This window comes from Andrographis paniculata, unplaced genomic scaffold (assembly GCF_009805555.1).
Source record: "Andrographis paniculata isolate CXL003 unplaced genomic scaffold, ASM980555v1 Contig36END, whole genome shotgun sequence".
Classification (NCBI taxonomy): Eukaryota; Viridiplantae; Streptophyta; class Magnoliopsida; order Lamiales; family Acanthaceae; genus Andrographis; species Andrographis paniculata.
This window is the reverse complement of record NW_026137569.1, coordinates 143,111-168,450: the sequence shown is the minus strand read 5'-3', so window position 1 is coordinate 168,450 and position 25,340 is coordinate 143,111. Positions and strand designations below refer to the sequence as shown.

Genomic DNA, 25,340 nt, shown 5'->3' with positions numbered 1-25,340 from the left:
TGCATATGCTCTCTCTATAGGACTTCCCCTGTGAAAAGCATACAGCAGGTGGGCATAATACGACCACATACTTTCAGAAAAGAAAAGATGCGCTGCAGTAGAGTAGAATACTACGTGTTCAAGAATAGAATAAGTGGGCAGGGCATCAATGTAATGTGTGTGTGTGTGTGTGCATGCACGCCCCTCTCTCTCTCTCTCTCTCTCTCTCTCTCTATATATATATATATATATATCAGCAGAGAAGAAGTCAGGAACACTGGCTTTTACTCATACAACATGGGAGCTGAGGTATCCCAAGACAAGGGTGCAGATCCTAATGTAAAAGATCCGAGCAGCAATTCATCAGAGAGTAATGGCACCGAGGCCAAAACACATCAAAATACCACCCAAGTTATATTACCTCACAACTGTGAAGAAATTTTGAAACATGCTGATTCTTCTGTTGACAGATCCTCTAAAAATAAGCTGCTGGAACAAGTCTATGCCGGTGTTTTCTTGAACCAGAACAAGAAGGTATGTGAGCTATGTTTCTGTAATCATGTATTCTACAAACCTCGAATGCAATTATTAAATTAGTGCAAAATGATAACAATTATCAGAGTACATGTGCTGGATTGCCAAGTTGCTCCCAAATATCATTTACGGACAAACAGAAATATAATTTATCAGCAGTTGTACTGACCTCTTTATTGTAATGCTCTTAAAAAGAACTTCAATTGTGCAGAAGTATTGGGCTGAGAGAGAGTCAAACTACAACTGCTTCTTCTTGTTTGCACAAGATCTTTCAATAACTTGGGCAGAAGACAGTCGTTTCTGGCATTGGCCACTGTTAGAAGAGTCAAGGTAATGATAACAAATGAAACTGAAGACAAGGGGACCCCAACAATCCTTAAAAAAGATGCCAGCACATGCAAAGAAACGTTTAATCAAAAGCAATAGAAAATGTTGATAATGCTCCCAGTGTCAATCAGTAACATCACAGATAGGCTATTGGTGAATGATAGACATTTTAGTTAACAAGAATTGAGGCATAAGTTACAATAAGCATTCCCATGAGGCAAAACCCTTTCAGGTTAGAGGAAAAGGGGATTCTGGGATCCTGCAGTAAGGTGTACTTAAAAAGGAACACTAATTTGGAGCTAACATTTGCACCTGTTTTTTTTTTTTTTTTTGCAGTGATGGACGTGTCCCAATTGCTGAGCTGCTTGATGTCTGCTGGCTAGAGGTGCATGGGAGATTTGACATATCTAACCTTTCACGGGGACCAACATATGAAGTTGTATTTGTTGTGAAACTTAATGATCCTGCTTATGGCTGGGAAGTTCCAGTGAATCTGAGACTCACTTTACCAGATGGAAGCAAACAAGAACATAAAGAAAAACTGATGGAGAAACCACGGGGAAAATGGATAGAAATTGCAGCAGGGGAATTCAAGACAACAGTTGAGGAAGCAGGAGAGATGGAATTTTCTCTTTATGAATATGAGGGAGGTAAATGGAAGAGAGGGCTACTAATAAAAGGTGTTAGCATTAGGCCCAAAGCCTCAGTCAAGTAGCAAAAATAATACCCCTTGATCATGGGAACTGTAGTTCCATGTATGCATAATGATCATAAGCTCCTGACTTACATTCCTAAGCTGGTTTCTAAAAGATTAAACTACTTTGGGCCCATATCATAACTGATTAAGGAAGAAAAGTTGAAATTTATTGAATAGGTGTAATACATGCTAAAAAAAATATATCTTAACCAGCAATGCATAAAACAATAGGATGTTCCTAAATTGCTAATAGTAATCATAACATTAAACCTGATACACATGGCCAATCTTGCGCAAAGCCACTGAAAATACTTAAAGTTCAGCGTGATAATTCTTGGGTTTATACCATGGCGAGAAATCAATTCCTTTGCTCTTCAATTTTTCGGTTGCCGGACCAATTCTCTCAAGAAGCTACATTCAATAAAATAAAGGTTTCAATATCCTCAATGTGGTTGGTTACCAAGAAGTATGTACACAAAATAAATTGGCTTGACAAAATAACAGTTTCTAAATTGTTTCATAAGCTGAGCATATAACATAAAAGTACTGCCAGAAGAAATGTTAACTTTGTAAGAAATAGCCTATTAAGACCACCCCTTTTATTAATCCAGTAAAAGAAATCACACATAAACTATAGTTTCAGAAGAGAGACTCAGACTCAAATGATTAAAACCACAACAATGCATGTTGTACCTTAAGCTCAATACCTAGATTATGTGCAGAGACGAATGCAAAAGAAACAGTTCCTAAATAACATTAAATTAACTCACCTTGGAATGAATTGGTCCGTTGGATACCAAGACGGATCTATCAAACACGCAAAAAATTTTTCCATCCATGCAAGTAACTGCTCCCCCTGCCTCTTCAACTATCTACTTGAAAACATGAATGAACATAAACATATGCATGATGTAACATAAATAGCAACCAGATATACAAAATCACATAAAACAAGTGAAAAGCGGGAAATAGTATAGAGCATCATGGAATATGTTAGGTAATAAGACAAGGAAAAAACATAAGTAAACAAATCAGTAAATACAAATTTAGAAGTATGTTATTAACAGAATATCACATAAAACACACTGTAAATCAAATTCATAAATTCATCAAAATCATGAAAACAATAAAATAATCCAATCATGCTAGAAGGGAAAAACAAAAACAGATATACTACCAATGAAGAGAGAAAGTACCAAAACACCAGCAGCCATATCCCATGGTTTAAGTCGATATTCCCAGTAGGCTTCTACAATTCCCAGAGCTACATGGCACATGTCAACTGCTGCAGCACCAAGCCTCCTCACACCCTGCATATTGTAGCCAGAGGGTAAAAGAAGCATCTCACTAATTTCAGTTCAAAAGTCTTTTGTATGGCAGGTAGTACATGCATAAAGAAAAGATATTGTAAATATTATACTAATTAAAGAAAGATTTATATACCCTGCTGATGTCAGTGAATTCCTTGAATAACTCCATATTGGTTGCCCATGCATCATCGTGGTCATACCCGAACCCCGTTACCAAAAGTGATCGTTCAACCTATTGTTGTTTTAAGCATTATTCTTTCAAAACCACAAAAAAAAAAAAAAAAAAAAAAAGAAAAAGAAAAAGGAATGGCTGTTGCAACCACCATGAACAAAGCAAATATGCCTGAAGGCCCTAAAATGGTCATCACTTATAGGCATATTCAAAATGCTCAAAGCTTCATGTAAGTCTATACATGCATACATACACATTATACCAGTCAATCCCTGTTCATAAGAATATCATTTTTTTTACATGAAAAAAATCTAAACTTTTGAAATGAATATGACCCATCCCCTCTCAAAACTGGCTGATCCAACAACCAATGAGAAACATCTATAGTTTCTGCAGAACCAGTCAACTTTGATCTGCCCATAATTTGGATTTTAATTTGTCAAAATATCAAGAGAGAAACAGCAGCACAAGAGATCAATCAATATTATTATCATATAAGTCAGGTTGAACAGCATCCACTTTGATTGGATCGTTCTTCACTTTATTGAATTACACTTCACCTTATCAGTTTGACTAGCATGAATTTTCTCCCCATTGCAGAATGCGCCCTTACCTGGAATTTCAAGATGTAGTTAGCGAAAATAGAACATGGTTGAACACACTACATAGGAAATGTAAAGACAATCAAATTATACCAACAGCTGCAGTAAAAGTTCGAGTATTCCAACATTTAGGTCCACCAAGAAACTCGACCTATAAACGACAACAGTGTCAAGTTTCTTGTTTTCAGTAGGAATTTCTGTGCAAGGAACTAGATTTTGAAAAAAAATTACAGTAAGACATCACCAAATTGAGAATGTACGCATAATTCAAGTCATTTGGAGTGCTTGAGATGAATTATAGAAGGGTATTCTTAGGTCAACACGACAAATAGCGGTATTAATATGTGACAGAATAGGCATAAGAGATAACTTGCTTCTGCTCCAAGAATTGAGAGTAAGCACATAGATATGAGTTGAAGAATATTCTTCTGTTCACATAGCAGAAAGTAGCTCATCAATAAATAGATGCCTGATTATAAATAGCCAGTAACTATTCAAATTAGATATGAACAGCTTACATTTTATGATTTTATACAAGAATAAAATACATATAAAGGCCAGGCCACTCATCCATATATAGGCTTCCAAACTTTCAAAACTCAATAAAGGGCCACGGTTCAATCAAGAGAATCAGAGATCAGTCCCCTTGCTGCGGGTAAGAGATGCAGATGTTGTTTCCTTCCGATTGTGTACATAGAAATCTTTACTCCTACTTAAAAATGTGCAGTAATTTATTTAAAATTTTTCCCTTAGTCTAAAGTTTGTAATATTTGCATGTTTAAGGAACTATCTTAATGATGTTTGATACCACAGTCGCAGCAGCTGGCTTTCCTTTGTAGAGGACACCAACAGATACAGCAAAGCTGGGATAGCAATGAGCAAAATTTGTAGTACCATCTGCATATCGAAATTTCAAAAAAGTCATAAGTCTAAATGGCATGAAACTGCACCAATATCAAATTACATGACTATTAATCAATATCCAGTTATAGAATGATCGATTTACTTGATACTTTAATGAATAAGAAAGTAGCAGATATTTGAGAAAGAAAATGACAATCTACAACTGTATTTGCAGTCTATACAGTTTTACATGCAACAATCAAGTCACCGTATTTTTATACTATTTGGAGATACCATCCAGTACAAAGTTCATTAAAGTTAACTGGAGGGTATACACATATCTCAGAGAGAAATTAATGAGAAATACCTAGGGGATCAATGCACCAAAGATAATCAGAAGATGAATCCCCAATGACCCCTCCTTCCTCTCCAAGAATTAAATGGTCTTGAAAATTCTTTTTCACTACATCTAGAATAGCAGCCTCACTCATTTTGTCTGTGCTGCAGAACATAATGACATTGAAAGAAAAAACATCAAGCGTATGAAAAGATGCTGATCAAGGAAATCAGCTTGCATTCAAAGTGAAGCATTTCCTGTCTGGGGTTATATTCAAATAGTAATATCAAAGAAATTGGAGATTTTCAGTTCCATTAACCACTGAAAAACTGAACTAAGATCAATTGAATGAAGCACATATTGCAAATGTCCAATAATCCTGAAATAGCAGCTCTCAACCACCCTATCTCAACATATTTTTACCGATATATCCATGAATAAATAATAAATACATAAAATTAACCTAATGTGGGCCTCAGGATAAGTTAGTACAGGGGCAGCGATTAGATATCTAAACCATAGTGAAAGAAACTGAAAAATGCTCAGCAGTCCAAGAGGGAAGGGCTTACTCAGTGACCAGATCAGTTAGCCCCTTGTAGGTAACATTTCTAGGCTTATTCACTGCATCCATTACAACCTAATACAAGTAGAGAATTCACATTTAACAAAAGCATAAACGACAAGACATAACATGGTTAAAAAAATAAGAATTGAATAGATATATCGGCCAATAAAGCAAGTAAGTTCCTCCAGACGGTTGCCCTTAAAAATCATTTTTCCATTGCAAATCCGGAAAAAAAATCACAGGAGCAATTAAAATGAAATTTTAGACCCTGGCCATAGTAGGCAATCAAAAGAGAACTCTTGAATTTCCCCTCTGTTATTAATTGGCCATTGTTAACTTCAAATGAGTCTGTGTTGGGGGAAGCTAGACGAGGGGACAAAACAGAAGGGCAGGAACTCTGGAATTTGTTTAGTCCAAAAAATTCTAGCTAGCTAGCAAGCAAGCCAATATGTAATCAGGATGAAAAAGGAAAAACCTGAGCACCAGTGTTGGCGGCAGATTCAATGATACGAAGAAGATGGTCAGAAGGAATGGGTCCTGTTGATTCAGCGCCAACTCTGACATGGGTGGCGTTATGGTGATGTTGGGATAGAATAGCCTTGGTGGAGGTGGAGAAGGGCTTATTGAAGGTCAAAGCAGGGAATACTACCTCCTCCTTGCAGAATCCTCCACAAGTGCGAGGCTTTGCAACATCTCGGGAGAATCCGGGGGGAAGTTGTTGAAAGGGAAGCAATAACGCAGGTGGTTTCCCACAAAGCCGCGAGGGAATGAGTGCGGATAATGAGGAAGCAATTACCCACCCTCCCATCTTCTCCTACGAGGGTTTCGGTCCGCCGATTCTTGAGGGTCAGTTCAGTTCAGCTCAGCTCAGTCAGCAAGTAAGAAATAGGCCTCGCTTGTGCTTGCGCCTATAGAAAAAACGAAAGGCCACTGAGAATGTGTGATCCTTCCTTCCTTCCTGATGGTTATTGGTTATTAAAAAATTAATTAATTAATTAATTAATAATACTAATACAAACCAGCAGCATCCTATCCTATCCCATCCCATCTAAGCTAATCTAATGCAAAATCTAATCTTCCAATAACCCAACATTATTCTCCCCATCTTCGGATCAACCAACCATCACCATCACCATCACCACCACCACCACCACCTCCCATCTTCCTCCTTTTCCTGGATTTCCGTACGCCACTCCTTAACAATCAAAGGAAGATGTGCTAATTCGATTCGGATCTTGCCTGCAGGGTGATCTCGAAATATGAGACTGACAGTATTATCAACAAGCCAAATACAGAAGCCTGTAAATTAAGCAGCAGTCTGTCTGGTTAGGAAAGATCATGGAAAGAGTCGGGTACAAACAAACAAACATACAAGAGCAGAGGAGAGAAGATAGATTCCTCGTATTATCGGACAGACAGACAGACAGAGTGAGTGCTTCGGATATTTCCAACATTACATATACTATTATATGTTTTTTGATTCATTGTAGAACGAGATACAGACGAAGAGAGACGTAGTACAGTTGAATTATTAAATTGTTCGGGAAGGGGAGGGAGGAGGCAGTAGAGTGGAGCAGAGTAGAAGATGGAAGGAAGGAAGCAAGGGCGGATGATATCATCATCATCATCATATTCATATACAGAAAATTCATACCATTGTCCAGAGGTGTCATGTCAGTATCATCAATCATATTGATCATTCATGGATATGGGTGGATAGATGGGGCAACTTGTCGTTGCCAGTCCAGTCAGTCTGTCAGTACGGCAGAGCAGAGCACAGAACAGAACGTAACTCCAGATCCAGATCCAATGCAATGAAATGAAATGATTCGCCTCGCTGGCCTGCTATGGTATGTACATTGTTGTCTTATTGTGGCCCAAATCCGGTGAGAAACCTGTTGGGCCTAGCTAGCTGCACTGCGATTAATTAATTAGGCGTGTCGCGACTATCTTCCCCCTTAGACAGAAAAGCGTGCATACTTTTGCACTGCACCTTCGGTTAAATTCGAGACAAGACGCACGCCACACAACAACACAAGGAAAGGAAAGGAATAGAAAAAGAAAAGGAAAGAAAGCAAGGGTAGAAACGTAATTCCACCACCACGGCACTGCCACTCCAGTCCTCCTTCCTAAAATCTATAATCTGATTCTGATCTGATCTGGACTTCGCTTCCGCTTTGCTTTTGCTATGACTGCTGCTTCCCTTCCCTTCCGCGATCTTCTTCACTGCCACCCTTCAAAGTTTATCCGTTCCACCATCAATAGGTTCTTCCTTTTTCTTTCTATCTCCTCTATTTAGGCGTAATCCAAACGGAATTGTTTCGATTGAAAATTATATGGCTATGTTGTTGGAAGATACTGTCAAGTCCCTGGATCTTCTTTTGAGGCTCATCCGAAAACAGAGTCAGGAACAGTCATATGTCGACCCCACTCTCGACCCAGTTCTCCTTGTGCCTGGCATCGCCGGTTCCATTCTCAACGCTGTCGACGACAAGACTGGGAAAAAGGAAAGAGTTTGGGTGCGGATTCTTGGGGCCGATCACGAGTTCCGGGACAAACTTTGGTGTCGTTTTGATCCTGCATCAGGTTAATATTCGCCGCCAACCTTTCTAGATTTCCTGAAGTTGACGTTTTTCTATCTTACTTTAATCGTTTAAGTTACAAAATTGTGTTCTTGATGCTAAGAATTGCGCCTAAGTTTAAAGAACAAAGTCAGTCACAGGTTACTCCATGTCGCAGTTGTCTTGGCTTGTCTTTGTAGGTGTTCCTAGCATTTCATGGATAGCTAATGGTGACTTCTTTTCTGGAATTTGCAAAGATGTGAACTTAAGGAGGGATTTTCGTATACTTGGCTTAATGATAATTTTTCAAGATGTAAGTATAGATTAGAGGTTCGATGGGGATATCAAGTTAAAAAATTTCTTAAATATTCCATAGTTCTTTTTCCTTTTTGTGGCTAGAAGAAATTAATACTAATAGATTTTTTTATTTGCAAAGGAATGTGCTTAAATGCATTGTAAGAAAGATGCTATTATGTTAAGAGTTAAACTCATGATTTGAGTCTACGTGCACATAAAGCTTTATGGCTCTTTCTGATCAATAATAATATGATTCACCGTGCTATTGCTTTCTATTTTATGACTCTTGTTTGTGTGTGCCTTTTTTTTTTTTTTTCAAAGTGACTTAACAAAGTCTGAAACAGGCACGACAGTGTCCTTAGACACTGACACACATATTGAGGTTCCCCAAGACAAATATGGCTTACATGCTATTGATGTGTTGGACCCTGACATGGTAAGTCCTGCCTCCTAACTTTGATTATCGTAGATGTAGGCGGTGTATACTTCATGCTTCTTCTTTGGATCCTGATTAATTGTTTTTACACTCTCATACTTTGTTACATATTAGCAAATGAACCTAATATCAACACCTGCAAAAGGGCACTAATTTGTGGTTGGTTGTTTTTATTTCTTGTACTTTTTGCATATTTACTAGTGAACCTTATAGACACCTGTGTGTTTTGCAGGTTCTTGGTGGTGATTGTGTGTATTACTTTCATGACATGATAGTTGAATTGCTGAAATGGGGCTACCAAGAGGGAAGGACACTCTTTGGGTTTGGATATGATTTTCGTCAAAGCAATCGGTAAACGCTAATCTCAACAATAGTAGTTTAGATTCATACCATGATGCATTGTTTTATAACATGTATTACATATCTAAGATGATCTATTGTAATCTGTATTTGTTGTTCAGAAACTGTATAAAACTGTGGGTTTTATGTTTTTTTAGGTCCACAATCTGGATGTCATGCATTGTAATAATTTTATAGAGATGTCCTATTTTTTAATGTTGGATGGGCAAGAATTAATCATACTTGTTTTACTACCAAAACAAACTCAGGGAACCATGAATTTAATATCCTATGATTGGAACTTTTGGACTTACACACAATTGTAATGTTACACAGTTCATGTTGTTTCTCATTCGTATCTAACCTAACTGATCTTAAATATCCAGAACATTTCATTATGCTTGGATTGTCCTATACTTGTAGCCAATTATACTTTCACATGTTTTCCAAATGTATGTGTTTGGTGTGTTAGGTTTGATTCTTAGGACTCATTGTTCCACTGTAATTTCCAGACTTAAGGGTACAATGGAGTGCCTGGCATCAAAGCTTGAGGCTGTGTATACGGCATCTGGGGGAAGACAATTAAACATAATAAGTCATTCAATGGGTGGTCTTCTCATAAAATGTTTTATGAGCTTGCATGCTGATGTAATAGTCTCATCTCATTGTTCTTGAAGTTCTTGCTACTTCTCTGTTTCAATATTTGGAAACTAATAGTGATATCATGGTTTTGTAGATCTTTGAGAAGTATGTGAAAAATTGGATTGCAATAGCTGCACCATTTCGAGGTATGTTGCTCTTCAAATTACTGCTTCAGTGTTGCATTGGAACTATGCGAGTAGTAAAACTTTGGAACCCTGCACATATTATAACATATGTGATTAACAATCTATTATCTGTGTCTAATCATTGCCAATGTCTCAATTCAGAATATACTAAAGTTCCAAATGTGATTGTTAAGCTGAATTTTCTAAATAGAAGTGATTTGATGGACAGTTGGTTACACTTAGTTCATTCCAATTGCACTTGCTGTAATTAACTTCTTATCCCTTTTCTATTTTTGTTCCAAGTTCACTCCGAAGCAAGTCTACCCATGTTCATATCCTTTTGAACCCTCCGAAACATCTGAATTTTCCATTCAGGATTATTGTTTGTCGATGAATTTCAACAGGTGCACCTGGATACATAACATCCACATTATTGAATGGAACATCGTTTGTTGAGGGATGGGAAGGGAATTTTTTCATTTCAAAGTGGAGCATGCACCAACTGGTATGGAGTTCATTACCTTGTCTTCCACTTGCTTGCTACTTCCTTTCTCTTTTCCTACTTCCTTTCCTTTTTGGCTGCCCCTTCATTGGTTATTAACCTTGATGTTGTTCTGACTTTCCTGTTATTGCTATGAAAAATATGTATCTTTGTTTATATAAATACATGTGTGTGTGTATAAATCTTATAGAATCTGTCTCTGGACTCAGTTTCAATTATAGTAATCTAGAAATACTGTAATTTTTGTGTGGATTTGTTTACTATGTAACCTCATTTGCTTGCCTTTCTATCCTGGAGCACAGAAATTGTATTTGGTGTTGCAGTTCTTAAGCATTCCCATTCAAAATTATAGCTTGTGCATTTTGTGTTTCAGCTTATTGAGTGCCCTTCAATATATGAATTGATGGCTTGCTTAGACTTTCAATGGGAACACATTCCACGCCTTGAAATCTGGAGACAGAACTCTGATAGTGATGGAAATTCCACAGTAATGCTAGAGTCTTATCCTCCAGCTAAAGCAGTACCTGTTTTCATGGAAGCTCTTTCTGTCAATAAGGTGAGCTATGTCTTTTTATTATTTATTTATATATTTTTGAGTAAAACAAATAAGTGAATGTGAGCTCATTCAATTAGTGAGTTGTTACTTTCTGATGATTTATATAGCTTAACTATAAAGATTTTTTAAGCTGTCATTCCAATGAAAAGTATCCATTATTTGTGGCATTTCTATTGCTTGAAAATTATCTTCCGATTTGTCAATATCATTTGACATTTTTTGCAGGTTACTTACAGTGGTGTTGATATTTCTTTACCATTCAATACAGATATTCTACAATGGGCTAATGAGACCCGCAAAGTGTTGAGCAATGCTGCAGTCCCCAGTCAAATTAAATTCTATAATATATACGGCACAGATTATAGAACACCTCACAGTGTTTGGTAAGAAATTCTGTCAGATCTGAAACATAATTCACGTCCCAGGCATGGTGCATGTGTTCATGACTTGCTTTTTTGCAGTTATGGAAGTGAAGATGCACCTGTCTCTGATTTGAAACAATTGCCTAAGCTCGAGGTAAACCTTTTTGACAAATCTTAAGGTTGATATACAATTGGCATATAATTATATAATCTATTCCTAAATATTTATGAAAACTTGCTTGGTTTTGACCCTTTTGAAGGCCAAGTACATCTATGTGGATGGTGATGGCACCGTGCCAACTGAATCTTCTAAGGTTAGATGTTTTGAGATGCCATATTTGGTTTTAAGTTCCAACCCTGATGGATTGAAATTTAGGTTTTGTTCTCATGTAAAATCTGAAGTCTCAATCAATGACTTGTCATTGCTGGTAGGCTGATGGGCTTCGTGCAGAAGCAAGAGTTGGAGTGCCTGGTGACCATCGGGGAATTCTGTGCGATCGTCATGTATTCAGGATTCTAAAGCATTGGTTGAGGGCAGATCATGATCCTTTCTACAATCCCATGAATGATTACGTGATTCTGCCCACGGCCTTTGACCTTGGAATAGTTGAGACAAAGGAACCGGAAGTAACTTCTCTGAGAGAAGAGTGGCAAATTATTGGGGACGACCAAGATCTGAGTGGAGGAGTAGATATGGCAGAGGCAGAGGGAATAGTTGCCACCAGTGACTGGTACATGGGGTGATAAATCTTCGCAGGAAGGAGTCGTTGCCACTGTTGGTGTTAAGCCTCAGAATGATGGTAAAAAACATGTCAAGCTCATCACTCGGCCAGTTTCTGCAAGTGCATAGGAGGGGATGGATGGATGATCCTGATCCTGTTCAAATGGGCGTCTGCAAATCATTCAGGAAAGGAGTCATGCTTGATAATGCCAACCTCTATCCGGTATACACATAGCAGTGATCTACATAAAACAATCAAACATTCAACTTTCTTGTATATATTAGTATTTCTACTATCCATCCAACCCAATCCAACGCTGTAAATGCTACACCACTGTTGGATGGAGTCATGTATTAATTAATTGTTAATAAAATCTACATATCCTCTGTACGCAGCTGCTTATGATGTATGAAAAAACAGGTTGGTATGTATGTGGCTCTTCTTTTTCGCAATGCATGGTGCATCACACTTTCATTACATTACATTACATTACACCTAGCCAGCCATCGGTGCTATACATGTACAAGTGCAAATACAATAATCAGTATTATTATTGTTATTATGTACTACTACTACTACTACTTACAATGCTTGCCACTAATCTATAAAAGTAAAAGAGATCCTCCATAGCCCGTCCCCCATCATAAAAATGACATAATTGGGATTAAAAGAATAGTGTGGGGATTCTCCAATCTTCTCTGCAAATATCAATCACTGGAGCTTCTTGTATGCGTGATTGCATAGTAGTTCCTCACTTGATGAAAGAACTGAGAACAGAGAGAGCTTCATAATGATTAGAAATCAGATTGCCTGCGCACCTCTCTTTAGTTTTCTTGGTATGCTTGCTTGCTTGCTGGGCATGGCATTGACAGGGACCACTCCAACTGCTGGTGCAATTCCCTCTACTGTTTGATCAAAAAACACAGAGGAGTGAGGAGGAGGGCAACTGCACACAGCCAGGCAGGTCGTAAACGAAATTGCTTAGGTATAGAAATAGAATGAAACCGTGCTACATATATCCCATCTCTCAATCATCGTACGCTCCTGCCACCACCCTACTAACTGGTTAAGGCTGGCTATTCATGCATCTTAAAAAAACCTAAAATATCTATGTAAGGAGTTCAGGCACAAAGTATAAAAGCATGTTTCTTGGCTATAACAATAAATAATAATAGCAGCATAAAAAAGACTAAGCTTCGTTGGTGTAGCAAAGCTCAATCTCATGCACTTAATCAGAATCAGATATTTGTTCATCTATCCAATTCCCATCCCTGATTCTTAAGCATCCTCATCTCAAGCACCGACTGTAAAGTTCCAAACTAGAAGGTTAAATGGTTTGTGAAGACATTACAAATATAGCCATGAGATTATCACCAATATTTCTATTTAAGAAATCATATTGCTGCAGGAAGCAGAAGTTAGAAACACAAACCGTGAAGATCTTTTCTAGTGGATGTGACGAGATCAAGTTCTAGGATGTCGAGAAGACGCCCCAAATCCACACCACTGGTCCAATTTTTTGGAGGTTGGCTGGCTTTCAATTTCAACCGACCTCGGTTGGAAATCCCACCCCAAATAGTCCCAACTGGCCGGGGTTTCTCACCATTTTGATTTGTCAGTAGGATCAGGCTACCACTGTCACCTTCAAGATCAAATGTCTCAGGATTCTCTCCAACAACAAGAAAATCAGTGAAGAAACAGAACCCCTTTTCATCATTGTACTCCAATGAATAGGCCATTATGGTCCCAGTTGTCAAGCCAGAGCTCCTTCCAACTTTTATGACTTCCCGTCCAACTATACTACCAACATGTGACTGCAACTCTATTGCATTGACTTCACCAATCTCACCAATGCCTTTCACTGTTGTTGTCACATTGTCCATGTTCAAATCTTCCGCAAAAGGAATGAAGGCACCATCAGCACGAACAAACGTTTCTGTGTGAAATAGGGGCACGGGCATCCATGTTCAGACATGATAACTCAATAAGTATGTACTAACTTGGTGTCTAATTCAAAGGTATGAGAAGAGCCTAGAAATTGGAGCATGAGAGACCAAACGCATAATTGCCTTAGTTTTTAAATAGAACTTCACTTTAATGAGAGGCCATGACCATTGATATCAAGGTCCCATCTCATCTAGATGAACCAATTCTCAGTCCTGCTGGAGAATTATTATAAATGCAGAAACTGAGGCTACGCTTTGGTATCATATCACAGATGATGAAATGGTGGTAATTTACAGACAACGTGGGATACATAGTACCTGGGTTACTTCCAGCAAAAATTCTGTACCACAGATAGTCAGCCACAAATGTTGTTGCCCTTTCCACAGCACCTAAATATACACCTGGTCCAAGACTTGGAGGGAATGGATGGAACATTTTCTGACTTGGGTATTCAAGATCAATGGCTACATGGCGATTGGTAAGGAAACCAACCTGCCGATTTCCTGTCCTGCTTCTAACAATAGCACCCAAGGTTCCATAAGTTTCTTGGCTCGCAACCTAATAATGCTAGTAGTTAGACTACTGAATAGTTGAAGGGGAAATAAAATACAGAAACCCTGGAATTGCATAGACAAAGGAAATGTCAGCCCAATGTAAGGATTTTAATAGATAACTTGGCTGTGTGTTTTGTATTTCTTCTGTAATGCTATTCGATAACTAGAAAGGGCACATTGCATTAGAACAAAATAGAAGAAATTATTGTCACCATCACATAGCACAACATAAATAAATTTATCACCTGTGAACCTGATCCAATGCATGGATCGCAACTACCAAAGCCATTTACAAGCTCTTTATACAGTTTTTCTTTTGGAGTGGCTGCAGAAACTCCATAATAAGAAAACTCTACAACATCAACGTCACACCAAACCCCTCCAGGACCCTGCAAAAGATTACAGACTGGCTGATGAAAACTTCAAACTAACTACCATTATTAAATAGACAAAAAATGTTTTATTAACTAGATCTCCATTCTCTGAGACCTCAATACTTTGGGTGCAATACCATTTCTCTGCTTTATGGTGAACATACTTTGACAAATGACCAATGGCCACCGCAAAGGTGAATTTGTGTTATGTTAATTCTCCAATAAAGTGCAGCTCTTTTAAAGGTTAATATTTGGTAATGAAACAAAAGAAAGACATAGTCCTATTTTAATACCTCAAGTGTAGCAGGTAAACACTGAGCAGGGCTGAGCCAATGCCTTCGAACTTTTTGAGCAACAAAGACGAGTATAGCTGGTGTATCAGTCAACAAACCCTTCCTGATCCGAAAACCAATTGCAGTGCCAAGACTAAACTGCCTTAAATATTTGCTATGAAATGCTCTGATGGTCATCAGTTGAAGCAATGTTGTTGCCTGCAACTCTGCTGCCTGTTGGTCAAGAGTTTCAGGTAAAACTTCATTTTGAATATTATCAAAGTAACTAGCCCTATCTTCTGCACCATCAGTTAATCGGCAAGCCGGCCAGGAAAAGTAAGTGGCATTGATGTCAGGGAGCTGACCGCCTGATGCAAGGGCTTGTATGGACTGTGGCCTTGGCTGCGACAGATTGAAATTATTACAGTAGTTCCTTTCCAATTTCAGTGCTGATTTTTCAGATTGAGAGGAAAGAGAGTTATGAGTGTTTATCTCTAATCTAGCCATATTGATATCCATGTAGCAGCTTCCCTACAACAATACGAACCCTGGTGTTTAGGCTGTGTGAATGACAGAATCAGAAGACCAGTAAGCAATGTGAACCAAGTGTTGGAATTTGGAAAGAAGATTTAACAAGTTCCATATTTCTATGCAACAAAAATAAAAATCAGAATGCGTATCAATTCAAGCAACCAAAGGGAGCATCTAGAAATATATCCAATCATCAGCAACAATTGCAGCAAAGAAGTTATTAATGCCTTGATCGAAAGCAACAAAGATCACCGACTGAAATATCACGCGAAAAGAATCTGAAGAGGAATGAAGCAACAGCAGTAGCCATTTCTTAGCCGAATAGGCAATGGTTCCCGGTCCATTCTTCCCTAATTTCAAATAAACATAAAAGTAACAGCAATGGCACAGAAACTATCAATGAGGCAAGTTCAACTATTTTGCATAAAGCCAGGGAGCCAATATCCAGACAATGCATATCTGACGATCATTGGGGAATCCTTGGGACAATCCTAAAAAAACTCATAAAACTCCAAAAGCAGAGCAATAAATGATTAAATCAATACGAATTACAAAGCAAAGAAAAGAAAAAGGGGGGGGGGGGGGGGGGGGGGGGGGGGGGAATGAAACTTTTTTATCCAAATTCAGCAAAAGCTAGCTAACCTTTAAGCAGTAGATAACCTGTTTTTTAATACCCTAAAGCATACTTTCCACCCAACAGGAAACTCCCAGGGTAATAATCAATTGATTATATAGAACTCAACCTCCCAAATCAGATATAGATATGGCCACCACCATAAAGGGGTGGGTGGTGCTCAATGTGATGGGTGTGCCTGAGCGGAAGTTTTGAGGAGATTAAGGAGGCTTGAAGAGCGTAGCTAGCAGCTAAAGCGTTGTACTATTGTATTGTATTGTATACGAATGAATGCTGTTTTACAAAGAGAGGAACAAAACAAAAGCAGTAGTAGGCTTTAAACACTAGCCGCCTGTGATACTCCCTTAATATTGGGACTTGGTGGGGGTGGGGGTGGGGGGTTATCCTCTAGTGAGTGAGTAGCGGCTGACACTGACACTCTGGTGACACTGTGGCGGTGGTACTTGCTACTGGTACTCAACGATGAAATGAAAAGGAGCATGTTGCTTGCTACAGAAAGCAACCTTTTACACCGTCCTTGTCCTCATCATATATTATCATTGTACAGGCACACGTTCATACAGATTGATTAGCAAGAAGTTTGTGAGAATTTCAATTTTTTGGATTGAAAGAGAAGGAAAGCCGCCACTTTTGTGCAGGGATTCGTTGACTTGGACCATTGATGATGATAAGTCAATTATGGGGCTCTCCCCTCTCCTGCCCTGTGCTGCCTGCCTCTCAAGCGCCACGCATTACATGTTTGCTCCACAGAATCTGAACGCTACACTGTTCTGTTGTCAGCAGTGCATACAAAATAACCACACCGAATCTGTAAAATTTCTTCAATGGGCCCCCTTTCCATTATTGCCAAGTTCACTGATATCTTCCCATCAGATACTCGCTCAAAATTATATATATGTTATTATAACAGTAAGTGTGGAGACGCATGATAAGCAAACAGTAATTGAAGTTGTAGTTGTAGTTGACGAAGACTGAAGAGAAGACAAACAAGTAAAAATGATGGCGGAGGGGGGAGGTAGTGTGTAAAGTAGCAACCTTTTTCCTTATTGGTTTATTCTGTAGGATGATTGATTATTTATGAGGTGAGGTGGGCCCATTCTGGAAGTAGTGCTGCCTGCCTGCCTGCCTACCATCGGAGGAAATATCCATATCCTCCTCGTCGCAACTCATCTAATACTATCAGAGTAGCAGCGTGTGCGTGTGCGTGTGCCTGCCTCACACCAATGGCCGATCAATTAATCATTGAATTGAGGGAGATAACATAACATAAGTCAGTCGCTGCTTGGGGCCTAGATTTGATTTGAATTGTATTGCAAGTGTGTGCTGTTAATTAGACTCTCCCGGGCCCAAAGGCCATTGGGCTGCAATTGGGTCGTGGTGTGATGGGATTGTTTTATCCTATTTATTTCCCTCTAATCAAAATAACTGAATCTCCAACAATAGCAATAGGAGGAGGAGCCCAGCCCAGCCCATATGACAGATGTGTGTGTGTGTGTCTCTCTCTCTCTCTCTCGGGCTGCTATTGTGTCTATGTTTGTTGTTTATTTATTTATTTATTGCTCTCTGAACTGCACGCCTAACAGCTGTTTTGCTCCCGTCGTCCCAAATTCCAATTGATTCCACAGTACCAACCCAGCCAGCCCAAGCAATGGCAGCCGACGAGCACTCGCCGGCGGTCGGCGAGGATGTTCAGGCCTGCCAACGACTGTACCGCGCATTAGGCGACTGCCACAGACGCATCCCCGCAGGAAGATCTCGCGATGTGGCCTGCCGACACCTGAATCGTTCCCTCGCCGCCTGCCTCGTGGCAATAGCCTGTCCCCAGGAGGCCGATGCCGTCCGCTCCCTCTGCTCCAGCGCCGGCACCGCTCTTAAACGCCGCCAGTGCCAGGAAGCGCAGCTCTCTCTGTCGGCCTGCCTATCCAGACACCAATCGGAGGAACTCTAAAACATAAAACATTGATTGATTGATATTTCTGTCATACATAACACACATACAGACAGACATACTTGTAAGTTAGATCGCTCGCCCGTTTGATTCTATCTCATCTCATATTAACAAGCCAAATTTCTGAATATTTGATTGATCATCATCACGTATAGATTTCAAAGAGGATGCACAATGAGTTGAGTTGGTGCACAAGATGTATGTATAGCTTAAATTCTACTAGAAATCACCCAGGAATATATAGAGGACGTGAACAAGACTCAGAGTCAGACTGAGAGAGATGCAGGTTATTACCACAACGCAAAGCAAGGTGATCATCCTCAAGCAGGCTGTAGTTAGTTGCTTGGTATGGAAGTGGAAGGAAACCTTACCTGATTACCTATCATCAAGTAGTGGGAGCCGCGGAGGTTGCCCGCCAATCAATTCAATTCAGTTCAGAGTAAGTCTGTCATTGTTGATGCTGGTAGCTGGCCTGGCTGGGCTTCTGGGTGTACTGTTCCCACAGCTTTGTGTAACCATTCGGTTACTGTTACGGTTACGTTACAGCCTCAGCCTGCAAAGTAGGAAAGAACAAAAACAACAGCAACTGCTTTGATTAATTGACTGGAAAGAAAGGTATCATCAAGACCAGCCCTTAGTTGCAGTTTCAGTTGAGACTTGAGAGAGATGGTGAAACTCTAGACAGGAATGTTGACCTCATTCATTGTCATGCATCCAATCCACTCTTTTGCTCCTCTTTGTCGGGCATCGCTCACACAATTAAGCATTTTATACGAGGAGGAGGAGGAGGAGGTATATTGCTTTTCAAATGAGCAGAGGCTGAGTTTCATGGCTGGCTCATATGCTCTCAAGGAGTAGTCGTGGTTTTCAACAACGCTACTTGAATACCAAGAGGAGAGGAGCCGAATCTAACCTTTGTATTTACTTATTCTCTCAGACATATCAGACACGAGTGCAAAGTTGTTGCTCTCATAACATGCCGTTGTAAATGCTGCTAGTGTCACGCCATCCAGATTCTGGTTTACTTGTATCAATTTATCAAAGAACTGGGTAGCCATCCCTACTTTATGTTCACTGCAAAGCTTCCTGACCAACGAAGTCACCGTGCGCATCCGTTGTTTCTTTTCTAGCCTGTCCAACAGGAGCATTGCGGTACAAGCCTCGCCCTTCTTGCAAAACTCATAAGCTATTGTCATCCGCGTGACTTCGCATGGTGACAAACCTTTGTCCACCATTTCTTCGAAAAGTGATCTAGCCTCGTCCAACATGGATTCCTTACACAGGCCACCTATCAAAGCGCCAAAGGTAACGCTGTCGGGTGCACAAGCATTGGTGCGCATCTCATGGAAAACTTTCATAGCCGTGTCAATCTTCCCACCTCTGCAGTATCCAGAAATCATAGAGGTGTAAGTCTGAGTGGTCGGAGCAAGACCCATCTTCGCAGCATCAAGAAATATTCTTTCGCAATCTCTCATCTTCTTTTGCCGGGAAAACGATGCAATCAACGTTGTGTAAGTATGAATATCAAGTGCGATCCCATTTCCAATCATCTTACCAACAAGAGCTAAAGCTTGTTTGATGTCCTTCTGTTTGCAGCTCTCCGATATAAGAATGGTATATGTAACTTTATCAGCACAAAGCCCATCCCAATAGCTTCTTTTCAGCAAACTATATGCCTCCCCAATCCGTCCCTTCTTGCAGAGACTGTCTATAACAGAATTGTAGGTACACATGTTAGGATATATGCCGTGTTTGGCCATTGTGTCGAACAATTCATACACTCTACCAAAGTCTCCAACCTTGGCGTGGCCGTCCATCAGGGTCGTATAGGTGTTCAAATTAGGAACCAGACCTTGTTCCTGCATTTTCTCCAGCAGCATCTCTGCCCTGCTCAACTTCTCCTCCCTGCAATATCCGGCTATCATGGCGGTGTAAGTGTGCACGTTGGGCTTGTAGTTGTCGCTCCGAACAAGTTTCAAGAAAAGCCTAAACGCCTTATCGGTCCAACCTTTCTTGCAGAGGCCGTCAATCAGCGTCGTGTGAGTGTACACATTGGGCTTCAAGCCACTCCTATCCAACTTCTCCAACAGTTCAAATGCCTGCTTAATGCTCCCCCTTTTACTCAGGCCATCGATCAAACAGGTATAGTTGATTATGTTTGGCTCCAGCCCCATCTCTACCATCCTGTTGAAGATCCACACAGCCCTATTCACGCAACCATTCACACAGAACACCTTAATTATCAGGCTAAAAGTTGCGTTGTCCACCAAAAAGCCCCTACTCAACAATTCACCCAACCATCTGCCAGCATCTGAAGTTCTCCCGAGCCTACAATACGCCACGACCATGGACGTGAAGCTGTAGGGATTGGGAATCACCCCTCTCTTACACATCTCGTCAAACACATTCTCAGCCATCTCAACGCACCCCGTTCCATTCACCACGCCCAGCACACAATTCAATGTTTGGATGCTCAAAACCAAACCTTGGGTCTGCATCTCAAGCACCATGTCCACAGCCTCCTTCAACATCCCAACCTCGGCAAAATTCGACAGCATACAGCGCAGTACTTGATGGGTTCTTTCCAAGTTGCCTTTTCTGATAAAGCATGAGGCGGAAACAATGTAAAACCTCATGCAGTGCCTGAATCTGGGGATCTCTACGGCCCAATAAAAGAAACTCAAGGCCACCATAGCACCTGCGTCGTCAGCCAATGCAGCCACCACGGTAATAGCCTGTTCCGCGGTCAAGAAATCAGATTCCAGTGGCAAGTCCAGGGGGAGATGCTTTGAGTTGAACGAGTTGGGGGGCTTCCTCTGTTGATTGTAGTACGATTCGCAAACCCGAAAGCAGATTCTTTGGATGATCGTGGAGGAGGCTGGGTGATCGATAGTTGGGATGCGGGTAAAGGCTCGAACTTTAGAGACATGGACGCCATTGAGAGGAAGTTGGGATGCTGGATTCCGAAGGTAGATTCTTCCCAGATTGAGGTTAAGGGACACCATGAAAATGGTGAATATTGGAACCTCGGCTCGGAACGAAATTGGGTCTCCGCTGCGGCACGGGCACGGCAGCGGAGAAGAAGAATAGAGAAAACCGGAGGTGGAATTCAAAGGCATTCATACACTCATTCGGTTGGGTGAATGACTCGCTGGCCCACTCACTCACTCACCTGAAATTGAAATTGGGCCTTAGATTTCTGCTCTGCTGGCTCAATTCAATATTATGTTAATATTGGGCCAACAATTGATTCGATGGACATTGCCCGTTGGACCTCGGGCTTGCCCAGAATGACTATGAGAATGAGAATCCTAGAGATGGATCGGTGACTTGTGCCGGCCTTTAGTTCGCAGATATTAGCTTTCGGGGAATATGCACATCAGTCAAAAGGATCTTTTCAAAACAAGAAAAACAATGATGATGGGTGATTGGATAACTCCGCGACGTGAGTGGCGGTAAAGTTGGTTGGTTGAAATTCGATTCGAGAGAGAGAATTATGTATGTATCTGCGTATGTATATTAAAGATCAGTAAGAATTAGGAAGAAGATAAAAAAACAAAAAAAAAAAAGGCAATTCGGCCGTCGCTGTGAGAAAGACAGACAAAGGGAAGAAAAGAAAAGAGCCCTTCAATTCATATCTGTATGTCTTGTAGTGTCCTGATATTTTAAGGTACGCTCGCATTATCTCCTACGGTTGCATACAGACATACATACATATAGAAATTGAATACATAATACATTTGTGGCATGAGATTGCTTTCCATCTTTGCCATTGGATATAGGAGTTCCAGTTCCAGAGAATAGAATAGAATAGAATAGAATTGAATTGAATTGAATTGAAGTGGCAACACGGTCTCTAATTAAGCAATATCCAGTCCACAACACAAGCCTAACTAACAAACGTTTGGGCTCATTCATGTAAGCACCACGGTCTTGTTTCTTGCTTCTCCTCAATTCAATTCTTCTAGGCTGCTGCAATTGCTTCACTTCATTCTTCCAAAATCAAATAAATACTGAACCGCGCCGCTGCTGCTTCTTTTAAGGTTTATATATATATATATATATATACCATTAGCTGCTCTTGCTGTTTGCTTGAGCTTCTGTTGATTTCAATCTTCTTGCATTTGGCCTTTCCGTGTCATATCGATCTACTCTGCTGTTTCATTTCTGGTCTAGGGGGCCTCAGCCTCTGTAATTGCTTTCAATAAAAATGTTTCGAGTGTTTCAGTGTCAATATGCAAGGCCCTTCGTTCTTTTTTCAAAAACAGTTCAGTTAGTCTAATTGATTTGTATTGAACGCAGATGAATTTTCTCTACACGGCCTTCTTTTTATTTTTTATCAGGGGACCAATTAAAGATGAAATCTTCATTAACCACGTGCAACCACATTCTTTTGTAGGCTCTCTGTCAAATGCATTGCAAACTATATAATTATAACTGAACAAAAACATAATAGCCACTGTGGATTCAAGTGCAAAGCAAGAGATCCCAATGCTGAATCTACTGAAAAGTGGAAACGGGACACCCTTTTCATCAACAAACGGGGAAAATTCAGAAACTTCAATCATAAAAAGGTCTCCAGGAAAAAAGGTGTGTGGTGATGATACCCATGTTTGTGTGATTCAAACTATGTACCTAATTTTCTTGATCTTTACATCTTTGTTGTGGTAAAGGCGGTTCCCTGAGGGGTCATGGATGGAAATATGGATCTGGATTTGTTGATGGCATCTTCCCTGTGTTGAGCCCCATTGCGCAAGAGATTCTCGATTTTGTACAAAGGGAGCTGGATGTTCACAAACTATGGTCTTCCTTGGACAATTTGCCTCCCACAAACACAATTTGGGACGATCTAATCAGCATAGCAGTTCGATTGCGTCTCAATAAAAAATGGGATCCAATTATCATGGTATGCATCTCATGTTAACATCTCTAATCTTCTTTGATAGATTTTAATTTACTGAGGCATGATATGAAAGCAAGACGCCATTTAATTTATTTGCTGAAGAATTTTAGCGGATGTAATGAAAAAGTAAACCCTACAGCAATTTTACATAAATTTCATGACGGCGTACATGATAGCATATACATACATATGTGGTTGTGTCTGATGCAACACTATTAGCATCTTTTCAGATGTGTGAATGGATATTGAAAAGGAGCTCCTTCAAGCCTGATGTCATTTGCTATAATCTGCTTATAGAGGCTTATGGACATAAAGTGCAGTTTCAGAAGGCAGAATCTACTTATTTCCAACTTCAGGAAGCTCGATGCATCCCTACTGAGCATACTTATGCACTCCTTCTAAAAGCATACTGTAAGTGTGATTTGCTTGAGCATGCAGAAGCTGTCTTTGCTGAGATGCGAAAAAACGGCTTTCCCCCAAGTATGTCTTCTTGCTTTTATTCCTGTCAAGTATGTTTCATCGGCTCGACAGATGAACAATAGATGCTTGCTTGAGTTACCATACCGATGCATATCCTCATGCATTCAACATATTTTCTATTTTATAGGCACTCTTGTATATAATGCTTATATAGATGGATTATTGAAAAGAAGAAATTCCCAGCAAGCTCTCGCTGTTTTCCAAAAGATGAAGGCAGAGAATTGTCAGCCAACTGCTGAGACTTACACGCTGATGATCAACTTGTACGGGAAGGTGATCCTTTATGCATTTCTACTTTTCAGGTGTTTGAACTTGTTTCTGAGCATCTCATCGGTAGCCTGTTTTTATTTGACAGGAAAATAAATCTTTTATGGCCTTAGAGCTGTTTCGCGAGATGAAGAGGAGAAAATGCAGACCTAACATTTGCACTTACACTGCGCTGGTGAATGCATGTGCACGGGATGGATTGTGTGAAAAGGCGGAAGAGATTTTCGAACAATTGCAGGAGGCAGGGCACGAGCCTGATGTTTATGCTTACAATGCTCTCATGGAAGCGTACAGGTACTTACATAGCAGGGGCGCCACTCTTGTCTTTAATTAGTTGCCTGTTTGAGCGAGCAGCAAGCATTATCAATCAATCTTTTGTCTTGCCTGCACAGTCGGGCAGGTATCCCTTATGGTGCCGCAGAAATCTTTTCCCTCATGCAGCAAATGGGATGTGAGCCAGACACTGCATCATATAATATAATGCTGGATGCTTACGGGAGGGCAGGCCTTCATCAAGGTGTGGTTATCTATTCTTCTGGTCTGGACAGTCTTAGTCCCCATAAAACATGCCTAAGACACCAACCAATTCCTTCCATGTTAAGACACCAGAGTTTTTGATTTGCTGCATCATTGGGGATAGGATCAGCTTTTGAATCTTCATTCTCAAGTTTGCTCATCAATCATTGTACAGTTGCTGCTGCTGCTTTGTCTGAGTCTGAGTCTGAGTCTGAGTCTGAGGCAATTTATGTATGTATTGGCTTTAGGTGCGCAAGCGGTCTTTGATGAAATGAAGCGGATAGGAATAAAGGCGACGATGAAATCCCACATGCTGCTCATATCGGCCTACTCGAGGCTGGGCGATGCGGCGAGGTGCGAGGCAATTGTGAGGCAGATGAAGGAATCCGGGATGGCCCCGGACACGTACATCCTCAACGCGATGCTCAACCTGTACGGTCGGGCAGGCAACTTTGAGAAAATGGAACGGGTTTTGACCGCAATGGAGGGCGGGGGGGCATGCAGGCCCGACACCAGCACTTACAACATCCTGATCCACGCCTACGGGCGGGCCGGGTTCATAGAGAGGATGGAAGAGGTGTTCGCGTCGCTTCCCTCCAAGGGCGTGCGAGCCGATGTCAGGACTTGGACATCCAGGCTGGGGGCCTACTCCAGGAAGAAGCTGTACGGCAGGTGCCTGGAGATATTTGAAGAGATGATCGACAGCGGGTGCTATCCGGATGGGGCCACCGCCAGAGTGCTTTTGTCCGCATGCTCTTGCCGAGATCAGATCGAGCAAGTCACAGCAGTGATCAGAACATCGCATGCACGCACCATTCTGCAGCCCTGATTGATTCGATAGGATAGGATAGGATAGGATAGGATTTGATTTGATTTGATTGGTGCTTGTTGTTAACTTATGTTGGGTTACGGGCTTCCGCGCACCCTTTTTCCTCTCTCATCAAATCATTTGATAAGCATCCATCCATCCATCTATCTAGTCATTACACATTCACACTCCTCTTTG

General features: G+C 40.5%; 7 protein-coding genes across 11 annotated transcripts; 4 read left to right on the top strand and 3 right to left on the bottom strand.

Annotated features, from left to right (window-relative positions):
• The first annotated feature begins 133 nt into the window (after positions 1-133).
• Positions 134-2,410, top strand: LOC127249940 (uncharacterized protein PHLOEM PROTEIN 2-LIKE A4-like). Its single transcript, XM_051273034.1, has 3 exons — positions 134-513; positions 725-843; positions 1,177-2,410. Exons 1-3 carry the CDS (start codon positions 154-156, stop codon positions 1,553-1,555), a joined length of 858 nt encoding a protein of 285 aa, XP_051128991.1. The 5' UTR covers positions 134-153; the 3' UTR covers positions 1,556-2,410.
• LOC127249938 (phosphatase IMPL1, chloroplastic) lies at positions 1,683-6,940 on the bottom strand. Of its 2 annotated transcripts, none has more exons than XM_051273030.1 (11): positions 6,386-6,940; positions 5,842-6,274; positions 5,371-5,438; positions 4,832-4,965; positions 4,430-4,518; positions 3,715-3,772; positions 3,580-3,632; positions 2,981-3,079; positions 2,734-2,847; positions 2,308-2,409; positions 1,683-1,948 (listed from the first exon to the last, which is right to left on the bottom strand). In XM_051273030.1, the coding sequence occupies exons 2-11, from the start codon at positions 6,172-6,174 to the stop codon at positions 1,850-1,852; spliced, it is 1,149 nt and encodes a 382-aa protein (XP_051128987.1). In that variant the 5' UTR covers positions 6,175-6,274; positions 6,386-6,940; the 3' UTR covers positions 1,683-1,849. The 2 variants fall into 2 exon arrangements, with proteins under 2 accessions (XP_051128987.1, XP_051128988.1); XM_051273031.1 differs by having other exon boundaries at positions 5,842-6,605; positions 6,739-6,940.
• Positions 6,941-7,012: 72 nt separating this feature from the next.
• On the top strand, positions 7,013-12,360 carry LOC127249929 (lecithin-cholesterol acyltransferase-like 4). The gene is given in 12 exon segments (XM_051273014.1): positions 7,013-7,952; positions 8,569-8,660; positions 8,893-9,011; positions 9,512-9,647; positions 9,736-9,787; positions 10,171-10,271; positions 10,642-10,824; positions 11,050-11,207; positions 11,286-11,340; positions 11,447-11,500; positions 11,619-11,908; positions 11,910-12,360. Coding segments are annotated over 12 exon segments (1,617 nt in total). The 5' UTR covers positions 7,013-7,702; the 3' UTR covers positions 12,037-12,360.
• Positions 12,361-12,411: 51 nt separating this feature from the next.
• LOC127249930 (protein NARROW LEAF 1) lies at positions 12,412-17,412 on the bottom strand. Of its 4 annotated transcripts, none has more exons than XM_051273015.1 (6): positions 17,256-17,412; positions 15,077-15,586; positions 14,655-14,798; positions 14,173-14,413; positions 13,341-13,844; positions 12,412-12,813 (listed from the first exon to the last, which is right to left on the bottom strand). In XM_051273015.1, exons 2-6 carry the CDS (start codon positions 15,572-15,574, stop codon positions 12,710-12,712), a joined length of 1,491 nt encoding a protein of 496 aa, XP_051128972.1. In that variant the 5' UTR covers positions 15,575-15,586; positions 17,256-17,412; the 3' UTR covers positions 12,412-12,709. The 4 variants fall into 4 exon arrangements, with proteins under 4 accessions (XP_051128972.1, XP_051128974.1, XP_051128973.1 ...); XM_051273017.1 differs by lacking the exon at positions 17,256-17,412 and adding an exon at positions 16,229-17,249 and having other exon boundaries at positions 15,077-15,615; XM_051273016.1 differs by lacking the exon at positions 17,256-17,412 and adding an exon at positions 16,229-17,249.
• A 456-nt stretch (positions 17,413-17,868) lies between these two features.
• LOC127249948 (uncharacterized) lies at positions 17,869-18,168 on the top strand. The gene has a single exon (XM_051273047.1). It carries the CDS (start codon positions 17,869-17,871, stop codon positions 18,166-18,168), a length of 300 nt encoding a protein of 99 aa, XP_051129004.1.
• Positions 18,169-19,076: 908 nt separating this feature from the next.
• On the bottom strand, positions 19,077-21,249 carry LOC127249925 (pentatricopeptide repeat-containing protein At4g19890). The gene has a single exon (XM_051273006.1). The coding sequence runs from the start codon at positions 21,171-21,173 to the stop codon at positions 19,077-19,079; it is 2,097 nt and encodes a 698-aa protein (XP_051128963.1). The 5' UTR covers positions 21,174-21,249.
• A 641-nt stretch (positions 21,250-21,890) lies between these two features.
• Positions 21,891-25,303, top strand: LOC127249928 (pentatricopeptide repeat-containing protein At2g35130). Its single transcript, XM_051273013.1, has 8 exons — positions 21,891-22,086; positions 22,568-22,758; positions 22,842-23,074; positions 23,302-23,551; positions 23,679-23,824; positions 23,907-24,112; positions 24,211-24,335; positions 24,583-25,303. Coding segments are annotated over exons 1-8 (1,734 nt in total). The 5' UTR covers positions 21,891-22,084; the 3' UTR covers positions 25,164-25,303.
• Positions 25,304-25,340: the final 37 nt, after the last annotated feature.

Bases quoted from the DNA above. Each gene is read 5' to 3' on its own strand.
- LOC127249940 (XM_051273034.1), top strand. From the start codon at position 154: ATGTGTGTGTGTGTGTGTGCATGCACGCCCCTCTCTCTCTCTCTCTCT. The intron at 514-724 runs GTATGTGAGCTA...TCAATTGTGCAG, and splicing joins TCTTGAACCAGAACAAGAAG to AAGTATTGGGCTGAGAGAGA. The intron at 844-1,176 runs GTAATGATAACA...TTTTTTTTGCAG, and splicing joins CCACTGTTAGAAGAGTCAAG to TGATGGACGTGTCCCAATTG.
- LOC127249938 (XM_051273030.1), bottom strand. From the start codon at position 6,174: ATGGGAGGGTGGGTAATTGCTTCCTCATTATCCGCACTCATTCCCTCG. The intron at 3,080-3,579 runs GTGAAGTGTAAT...AAACAACAATAG, and splicing joins ATGCTAGTCAAACTGATAAG to GTTGAACGATCACTTTTGGT. The intron at 1,949-2,307 runs GTGAGTTAATTT...TATTGAATGTAG, and splicing joins ACGGACCAATTCATTCCAAG to CTTCTTGAGAGAATTGGTCC.
- LOC127249930 (XM_051273015.1), bottom strand. From the start codon at position 15,574: ATGGATATCAATATGGCTAGATTAGAGATAAACACTCATAACTCTCTT. The intron at 14,799-15,076 runs GTATTAAAATAG...AATCTTTTGCAG, and splicing joins GTTTACCTGCTACACTTGAG to GGTCCTGGAGGGGTTTGGTG. The intron at 12,814-13,340 runs GTTTGTGTTTCT...TTGATCAAACAG, and splicing joins CACTAGAAAAGATCTTCACG to TAGAGGGAATTGCACCAGCA.
- LOC127249948 (XM_051273047.1), top strand. From the start codon at position 17,869: ATGGCAGCCGACGAGCACTCGCCGGCGGTCGGCGAGGATGTTCAGGCC.
- LOC127249925 (XM_051273006.1), bottom strand. From the start codon at position 21,173: ATGGTGTCCCTTAACCTCAATCTGGGAAGAATCTACCTTCGGAATCCA.
- LOC127249928 (XM_051273013.1), top strand. The intron at 23,075-23,301 runs GTATGCATCTCA...GCATCTTTTCAG, and splicing joins AATGGGATCCAATTATCATG to ATGTGTGAATGGATATTGAA. The intron at 23,825-23,906 runs GTGATCCTTTAT...TTTATTTGACAG, and splicing joins TGATCAACTTGTACGGGAAG to GAAAATAAATCTTTTATGGC.